General features: G+C 44.7%; 1 protein-coding gene across 1 annotated transcript; it reads right to left on the reverse strand.

Moving 5' to 3' along the window:
- Positions 1 to 2,940: 2,940 nt before the first annotated feature.
- MCAT (malonyl-CoA-acyl carrier protein transacylase) lies at positions 2,941 to 7,011 on the reverse strand. The gene is made up of 4 exons (XM_044994575.1): positions 6,445 to 7,011; positions 5,615 to 5,702; positions 4,533 to 4,750; positions 2,941 to 4,219 (listed from the first exon to the last, which is right to left on the reverse strand). Exons 1-4 carry the CDS (start codon positions 6,874 to 6,876, stop codon positions 3,797 to 3,799), a joined length of 1,161 nt encoding a protein of 386 aa, XP_044850510.1. The 5' UTR covers positions 6,877 to 7,011; the 3' UTR covers positions 2,941 to 3,796.
- Positions 7,012 to 9,403: the final 2,392 nt, after the last annotated feature.

The raw sequence follows: 9,403 nt of genomic DNA on the forward strand, positions 1-9,403 counted from the left end.
ACAATTGAATAATTTTACCATGGGAGGCAATGGGGTTTCGATCAGAAGAGCAATTGACTTTTCATTACCCTATATCTAACAGCTAATACAGAGTTGGAGTATGGAACAGCCCTCATGGAAGAAAAGAAAAAATGTCTTAAGAGGATCAAGTTCTCTAAGCAAGTGAGCCAGTCCATCACAAGAAATACAAGATATTGTGGAGCAGCACTGCCTTTCCCCAAGTATGCCGACAAAACCCCAAGGCCTCTCAAAAGTGGTGAGGGTGGGAATTGTGTTCAGGCATTCATTCCTTTGCACAGCTCTGTAACTCTCCTGTGGTATCTATGAATAACTATGCATGTGTTGAAGGAATGTCTGTGCAAACACTGTGTTCCTTAGTTGACACATGTCCTGATTAATTAAACTATATACCAGAGGGCTTGGGGGTAAAGACTCTGGGGAAGGATCCATAAGTGATTTGGGAAGCCTCAGCAATGGACTTGGGTTTCAGCACAGTAGAGTCTCCTGTCCAAAGAATGGGTTTCAGATAGGAAGCCTGCACCAAGTGGGCCTAAGAATCCCAGAGCCAGAAATAGTGACTGGATGTTACTCAGACCCAGCCAGTTTAGATGCATGTGGGACCCAAAGTTTGGATCCAATTAACACAGCCTGGTAACCCTCTACTATAGGGACTCAGCTAGGTTGTGACAAGAACTTCTGAAAAACTATTTTTAAACTCTTGCATTTTGATGGACTCCGATTAGTCACTTTATCTGCCCATGCCAGAATGGCCCTTGGAAAGCAAGATGTAGCTACAGAAAGTCAAAAGGCTGATACCACCACCTTGCAGTCAGACCTCAGTACTGATTTAAATCTTCCTGTTCAGGGGCTTTTAGTAGTTCTGCCTTGGAAAAAGAGATGATGTCCTTAACCTTTGCTGCAACTGTTGCCACCTTTGGTAACAAGTCTTTTTGTCCTTCAATAAAAAATAAACTTTTTAATACCTCAGTTGGTTTGACTTCAGTGGAGCATTTCTATTCTGCCTTTAATTACAAAGGCTTGCACAGCTTTTTTAATCTGATGGAAATACACGTATGGAGCTTTGAATTTTTTTAAATAAAGCACCTCTAGATGTTTGGGCTGAATATCCAGGATGTTGATTGTTTTAACAGTCTCAAATAGGTACCATGGAAATAGCTTGTCTTTACCCTCTTCTCCCTAGTTCTGACTCAAGGCTCTGTCACAAGAGCCTCAGGGATAATTAACCCGAGGAGAATTATTTGTTCTTTCCTTTCAGGTTTTTTTTAAACCTACATTTTTTCTGTGGGCAGTCTGGTAATGTCTGAGGAAGATAGCCACCAACATCTTTTCTTTAACAATAAGCTTCAGAGTCGTATTTCCCTGTGGCTATGAGTTTAGACTGAATCAGATGCAGCATCTGAGCTCAAAATAATAATCTTTTCTGATTTTGGATTACATTTAAAACTGCTAACAGATTTGTTGTTTGAGAGGACTGGATTCCACAGGGGAAGATGAATTCTTAAACACAATACACTTTATTTTAAATGAATACTTATTTGAAGCTGGATATTAATACATTGAGCAACAAGAAAATAATCTGTTTCATTTAAGGGCCTAATTCATCAACCGTTGGCTAGGAATGCTCCTTAGAGAACCTTGCTAGGATCAGTGAGTGGCACTGTATAATCCAATATGCCTTAAGTACAACAATCATCCCATATAGTGGAATGCCATGCAGGGCTAGAGGGAAAGTAGAGCCTGCCTCCTTCGCTATGGAGGAAAACAGCCACCACATAACCTCTATGGGCACCTCCACTAGTTGGCTGAGTAGATGGAAAGGGGGCCCAAAGCACCATTATTTACCCGCAGCGTTCAGAGCAAGCCTACCCCATATACAATGTAAGCCTGTAGTGGCACTGATGGGTGCAGAGGCTTCAGTGGGGCTGCTTCAGTTGTTTAATCTGAAGTGAAGGAACTTGCAGAAGAGGCCAGATAACGCTGTTTATGCTCCAGCTGCACCTAGTATGGCACAGAGGACCAGTATGATCTGCTCATCAACTTAGCACACTCCAACCCACAAGCAGAATGGGAAGATCATCTTACCGTTGCTGCAGAGGGATCTAGCTCTCCTTCAGCACCTGAATTCCTCTCCTATTGCTGTGGCAAAACAACCAAGACCCTCTGTACAGGGCTGTAGCAGGGTGATGTACATAGAGCATTTTCTGGCACTAACCTTCCAACACTCCTTACCGCCCCTAGTCTAAGCGCAGGGGCAAGGAGAAGATGCAAAGATTGAGTAGTCATTTTTCTGCTTCCTTAAAAGAGGTTCAGAAGATCAACTTGGCCCAGTAAATAACTGGCTGAGCTGTATTATCTAAAAAAGTGCCACAGACTGGGAACTCAAGCCTACTATTTACACCTATCTGGTGGTAGAGAATTCTGGTAAAGCTTCTGATAGGGCTGGTAGTGGCTATAAGGTGAAAGGTCATATATGCCTCTGGCAACTTAGAAGAGGAAACCCTCTACAACCATCCAGGGCCGGTGGAACCATTTTGGCGACCTAGGTGGTCCCCTAGGGCGCTGGGATTTGGGGGGTGCCATTTTCTTGGTCAGCGACTGTAGTGGCCGGATCTTCGGCCGCCCTGGTCACCGCCAGCATTTAGGCAGAGGGAGCTGGGGCAGAGGAGCGCGGGGAGGGCTGCCTGCAGCAAGTAAGGGGGGACGGCGGCACGCAGGGGAACTCCCCGCCCCAGCTTACCCCTGCCCCGCCTCCTCCCCCAACACGCTGTGGCTGCTTCACTTCTCCCGCCTCCCAGGCTTGCTGCACCTAAGCTGATTGATGCCGCAAGCCTGTGAGGCGGGAGAAGTGAAGCAGCCACGGGGTGCTCATGCTCGTATGCAGAGCAGGGTGAGCTGGGGTGTGGGGGGGTGCCTCAGGGAAGAGGGTGGGGAGCTGCTGCCGCGGGGAGGGAGAGGCGCGCCTCAGGGAGGAGGCGCGGGGCGCAAGGTGGAAGTTTCACCTAGGGCACGAAACATCCTTGCACCAGCCCTGCAACCATCTTGAAACACAGTGAGCACAGAGGAAGGAAAACACTTCCTTCCACAGATGGACTGTGTAATTACTACACTGATGGCATTAATTCATGGAGGAAGAGCTTTATAAATAATTTATTAACAGTGCAACCTTAAGAAAATTGTATTTCTAATAATAATTTTCTAATTTATCTGATTCATAGGAAAAAATTTTAAAAAGAGCATTTTGGTTATTTGTCCCACTGATTAGATACTTTATAAAACAAAACATAGTAGTGACTGAAAGCTGTTATAATCCAATAGTTTATCAAAATGAATTCTTGATCCTAATAAACAGAAGTCCACATAAGAAAATACTATTAAGGGGCCTGATTCTGCAACTAGATCCAAGCAAAAAGACCTTTGCATAGGGACAGAACCCTACTGACTTCAATTTGACTCCACATAGGTAAAAGGGCCTGCATGTGTGGATTTGCTAGCAGGATTGGGCCCAAATCAAATAGTAAACTGGCATCTTTGTTGGCTGTCTCAGAAATCACAGGTTGAACCTCAGAAGTGGTCCTTCCATGTGAAGTCTGATGCATGCTGGAACTGTAATATGGGGAAGGAAACCTTGCTTTGCAGTTGTGTGTGCTGAGCTCTTCTGGGGATAAGATAAAGAGGGGCCTTTAGTCTTCAGGGTTGTCGTATCTGCCTTTCAGGAGTAATAAAATCATTTAAAATTAAGCAGGGGAAAAAAAAAATCATGGATTTTCCTTCAAAACTACGTTTCCTCTGCTTCCTCATCGTCTGAAACATCAATATGTTTATAGAGCTTCCCGGCCTTCAAATTGCAGTTTCTGAGGATTGTGCCTAGTTGCTTCCCAGGCCCCACTTCATATGTATAAGGAAACTCCACTCCTTGTTTTCTTTCATATATAGCATGCATAGTCTGTTCCCACTTAACAGGTGAAACAAGTTGCTTTACTAACAAACGTTGAATGTGTTTTGAATGCATATATTTTTTGCTATCAACGTTCGAATAGACACAGATGAATGGTTTCTGAATCTCAATTGATTTTAGAACTTCAGCCAAAGGCTCTGTTGCTGGTTCCATGAGTCTTGTGTGAAAAGCACCACTGACTGGAAGCATTTTTGTTCGCTTAAAATAATATTTTCGGGAATTCTCCTGCAAGAATTCCAAAGCCTGTAAGAAAAAGAAAAAGCACTGATTAATACCACTTTGCCCTGAATTGTGTAAAGTAAATAATTTGATTTGTCTTTCAAAAACATACACTAAATTTATCCTCTCCCAGGGTCCTAAATCATGCAGTTCAGAGAAAAGTACTACTTGACCACAACATACGATTGGACATAGACTGCAGAAACCCAAACCATATACTTTGTTTTGACATGTTCACATTGGCCAAAGTTGTGCCAATATTGTTAACCTTCCTACAGATCTATAGAATGGTAAACTATTATTAAAATGTGTTTAGATGTTTATTTTGAAGTAATACCTGCAAATGTCCTGCAAGGACTCTGCTATCTGGAAACAGGTAATTTGAAACTTCACACACAGGATTTTCTATACCCAATGATTTACAGTGTTCACGAGCTTCCAAGCAGGCAAAGTTGTAATTTGACTCACGTTGACCAATAACTGATAGCATCCCACTTGGGACAGCTTCTGATGCCTTTTGCATAGCTTCAGCACGCACTTTCACTGCATACAAGGCTAGAGATAGAACAAAAATTCTAAATAAACATAAACCTCAGAGAAAAATGGTTAAGTTTATTAAAATATGTTATATTGTAGACCAGTATTAGCAACCTTTCAAAAAAGAACATTAAAATAAATTGTGTATATCCCTCTTATATACATCTCTTTCTGTTACAGAAGTCCAACAGTGCATGCTTCACAACATTAAATTCAAAATAGTTACATATAATTTACATTTCTCACTGTTTAGAGTCAGTAATCATATGTTCTCCTAAAAATCTGTAGGTTAGCATTTCTGAATTTGCTGAAAGCAAGTTTAAGGCAAAAACGAAAACATTTAACATTGTTTATTTATTTTCACAAATGATCAATTTAATTTTTTTTTAAATATTAAGAATATAATCCTCTTGTAATGTATTAAATTACAAGTTTCCTAGGTTTATAATAAATTTAGTTTATTTATAACCAGTTATAATCCTCATCAATAATAAATCTAGGAAATGTTTTTTAGTGTCAACGTGAAACAATTTCTGTATGCTACAACCCAAATATCTAAAGTAACTATTTAAGCCAGCTTTAAGTGGAGGGTCCAATTCTGTTCTCACAACTTCATTCCAACTGGGAAAAATGTTTCATCCACATGCAACAAGCTGCAGGATCAAGCTTAAAATATGTTTCTTTTATGACTAAGTGTATATAATATGTAATCATTTCTATTTAAATATGAAATATTGTATTAAGTAGTTTAAGCAGAAACTGAATTTAGAAATTTATATTCAGAAGGAAATGAGGTGAAGCAGCAAGGAAAAGTTGCCATAGGGGGTGTTTTGGAAGGGTAGTACATGTGTGGAGGGAAATTAGAAATATTCCTTTAAGTACCTTCTGTATAATCTAAGGCTCCAGCGAACACCAAGGCTGCAAACTCTCCAACGCTGAACCCAGCAGCTGCAACACAGTTCTCAATAACCTGAATTAATAAAATAAATACAAGCCAACAAATTAGACCACATCAGGATATCCTGAGAAAAAACAAAGCCCAAAATTTCAGAAGCAACCATGTCATTTTTGGGTGCCCAACTTTAAACACCTTGGGCCTGGTTTTTCAAGGTGCTAAGCACGTACAGTTCCCATGGACTTCAACTGCAGCTGAGGTCACTCAGCACTAGTAACAGGCACATCATGTTTTGAGTTGGACACTCAAAAAGAGAGACACCTAAAATGAGGTGTCACTTGGGAAGATTTAGGTTTACACGCGCGGAGTGAACTCATAGTGACACGATGGACCTGGACGAATGTCTCCTGTCAGTCCTCATCAGTGCCGGATTAACACCTTAGGCACTCCTAGGCACAGCATCTTCAACACCTCTCCCAGATCTCCAGATCTGTACCCATTCCTGCAGCCCGGTAAAAATGAGTGCGGGTGGGGGAGGGCAAGTGACAGAGGGAGGGGGATGGAGTAAATGGGGGCAGGGGCGCAGGGCAAGGATGTTTGGGTTTGTGTGATTAGAGACAGCGGGCAACCCTAAGCACCGATGCCCCATGGCATATGCCTAATTGGAAACCTGGCCCTGGTCCACCCAACAGTGATGCAAACCGCGGTGGTCGAGACCTCTGGACACCAGCGCCTTGACCCCGCACCCTGCGATGGGCCTGGGCACGTTACAGTCGAGGAGGGTAGCGGGGGCTGGGCGGCGCCCCCCGCCACTCACACTGGGCTGCTGGTGGTGGAGCTTCTCCACGGCGGCCAGGGAGGCCAGGAAGACGGCGGGCTGGCAGTGCAGCGTGCGGTCCAGCTCGGCCTGCGGCCCCCGCAGACACAGCGAGAGCAGGTCGTAGCCCAGCACCTTCTCGGCCACCCGGAACATGTCCCTGACGTTGGGGTAGCGCAGGAGCCCCCGGCCCATCCCCACGAACTGGCTGCCCTGCCCGGGGAAGAGCAGCACGGTGCCCTCCTGGGGGGGCCGCCGCCGCCGCGCCGCCGCCGGCTCCTCGTCCCCCACCGAGCTCTGCAGCAGCTCGGCCAGGTTCACGGCCCGGCCCCCACCGGGCCCCGAGCTGCCCCCGCGCCCGGGGGCTCCGGGGAGCGCGGCGCGCGCTCGGCAGCCGCTCAGCAGCCGCCCCGCCGCGGCCCAGCTGCCCATAGCGGGTCCCGCGAGGGAGGCGAGGCCCAGTCAGGCCCACACCGAAGCCTGCGTTGCTACGGCAACCGGACTCGGCACTGCTCGGCTGTGGCGGCCCCACATGGAGCCCCTGGCGCGCGCCTGAGGCCGCTGGGAAAAGGCTTCCCCGCGCCGGGAAACAGGATGCGAGAGAAAGGTTCCGCCCAACTAAAAAGTCCCCCCGCCCCGTACACTGTAACCACCGGAGAACCCCACCGCACACGCCGGGAGCGTCCCCTCCCCCTGCCAAGGGCCGCCCCTCTCCGTAATCATAACAGGGGCTGCCTTTCGCTCAGTCCCACCACCTCCTCCTCAGGCCCGTCAGTCTCCTACAACAGTGCTTCGGGGTGGGTGGGAGTCACAACTCCCAGCCCAGGCAATACAATAAAATAGAAATAGAGCTGAGGGATGCACTGTGAGCGCTGCTCTCCCCAAGTCCTGCTCCCAAATTGACAGTCCCCCTGACTTTTTCCAGACCACTTGTAAGCACTAGCTATAACACACCAAGGGCTCCCCACCCACCCTTCACTAAGGGCCATCCCTGACCTCGCTCTTAAACTGTTCCTGTAAATTATTTATTGGAGCAACCTGTTTACCAAATGACTGCAGAACCTTTACAACATGATTAAAATTCATACTCAGGCTTCAGGCCAAGATGCAAACAGAGAGAGGGGTTGCATAGTCTTGTTTTGGACAGAAACCACCATACCATGCTCATACTGCTTGAGATCACTGAGTGGCTCTCGCTACTATTGACAACCAAGTGCCAATAGCATGCTATTAAGATGTCTAAGGAGTAAAGGGAGCTGCACTTTGTCCGAATCCACTCCTTCCTCTCGGATGTACCGAAAAGTGGATTGTAACTGCAAACCTTAACTCAGCTTAATGTAACAGTTTAGGCAAATCTTTTAGGTGGGTTCTGTACCAAAGACATTTACAAATTCAAGCAGGCCTACTAAGAGATACATGGTTGCATACCTCATAAGCTAGGGGTTAAAGTAAGCAGACAAACTAAACAGCAAAGAGATCAGCCGGAATATGTTACATTCATATATATATATTTCCTGAGAAGAAAATGTAGCTGGAATTATATTCAAATAATTGATAGTCATTACTGAAAATGAATGCTGAAGAGAGCTGCTGTTTTGATTTTCATAATCCTCTGGGATATTCCTATCGTTGATAGGAAATGCAAGGTAGTTTCTTTTTCTTTCCCAAATATTTATTACATAAGCCTTAGGTGTTGTGCCCTTAATATTGGAGGGATTGGATGTGTCTTTTATTGGTGAACTAATGGTCTTCTTTTTTTATGTCTCCTAGGATACAGAGATGGAAATGGACAGGGTCCACTTCAGATAGGCCAGCTAGTCTCTCTCAATTCCCTCTTCCCTTAATTGATAAATTGGGGTGTAGGGAAGGTACTGGATCTTGAGGGAGCAGTATCATCCACTAGGTGCTGGAACACTACATGGAGATAAGTTGAGATTTACATGTGGGGATTGGGGGTTGCACATACAAAAGCGCTTGTAATGTTTCACAAATGTTGTAAGTACCATTACAAGTACAGTGGATCCAAGAAAGTCTTTTACCCTCTGCAGCCTGTATTGGTTCAGTTTGAACCATTTTTGTGCTAGTCTAGACTGAAGTAAAGGTACTACATTATGAGTTCAAGTGATCCGCCAAGCGCAGGTGCATGATATTACTGCCCACCCCTAAGTGACAGCTTCGTGCACTTGCTACCTACACCTCCCATACCATTTCCACACAGACCTATCAGAAGTCCAGGTTGTACATGGCTGGTCTTGGCTCAGACTGGCATCCTTCCCTTACAGCAATAAAGACCCAGCAAATCCTATTAAAAGTAAAACTTGTATATTTTTATTATTTTGACTTTTTAAAAAACTTGGTTTTGAAATAAAATTTCTCCCCATTTTTTTAAACCACCAGGTCTCCTCCATCTGAAACACAATATGAAGAGAGAACTAGGTCTGGAATAGTAGAATAGCTGTTGCCTGCTGCAATCTTCAGCCACAGCAGTCGCTGGAGGCAGTGCTGGGTGTGGACAAGCTGAACCCTTTTACCTCTTAAAGACTAACAAATTTATTGTAGCATGAGCTTTCGTGAGCTAAAGCTCACTTCTTCAGATGCATAGAATGGAACACACAGACAGGAGATATTTATACATACAGAGAACATGAAAAGGTGGAAGTATGCATACCAACAGGCAGAGTCTAATCAATTGAGATGAGCTATCATTAGTAGGAGGAAAAAAAACTTTTTGAAGTGATAATTAAGATGGCCCATAGAAGGTGTGAGGAGAACTTAACATAGGGAAATAGATTCAATTGGTGTAATGACCCAACCATTCCCAGTCTTTATTAAGACCACAGTTAATGGTATCTAGTTTGCATATTAATTCAAGTTCAGCAGTCTCTCTTTGGAGTCTGTTTTTGAAGTTTTTTTGTTGCAAAATTGCCACCTTCAAGTCTGTCACTGAGTGGTTAGGAAG

This window comes from Mauremys mutica, chromosome 1 (assembly GCF_020497125.1).
Source record: "Mauremys mutica isolate MM-2020 ecotype Southern chromosome 1, ASM2049712v1, whole genome shotgun sequence".
Taxonomy (NCBI): domain Eukaryota; kingdom Metazoa; phylum Chordata; order Testudines; family Geoemydidae; genus Mauremys; species Mauremys mutica.

Excerpts from the sequence above, each read along its gene's own strand:
- MCAT (XM_044994575.1), bottom strand. The coding sequence starts at position 6,876 with ATGGGCAGCTGGGCCGCGGCGGGGCGGCTGCTGAGCGGCTGCCGAGCG. Across the intron at positions 5,703-6,444 it reads TCCACCACCAGCAGCCCAGT|GTTATTGAGAACTGTGTTGC; the intron begins GTGAGTGGCGGG and ends TTATTAATTCAG. Across the intron at positions 4,751-5,614 it reads AGCCTTAGATTATACAGAAG|CCTTGTATGCAGTGAAAGTG; the intron begins GTACTTAAAGGA and ends TTCTATCTCTAG.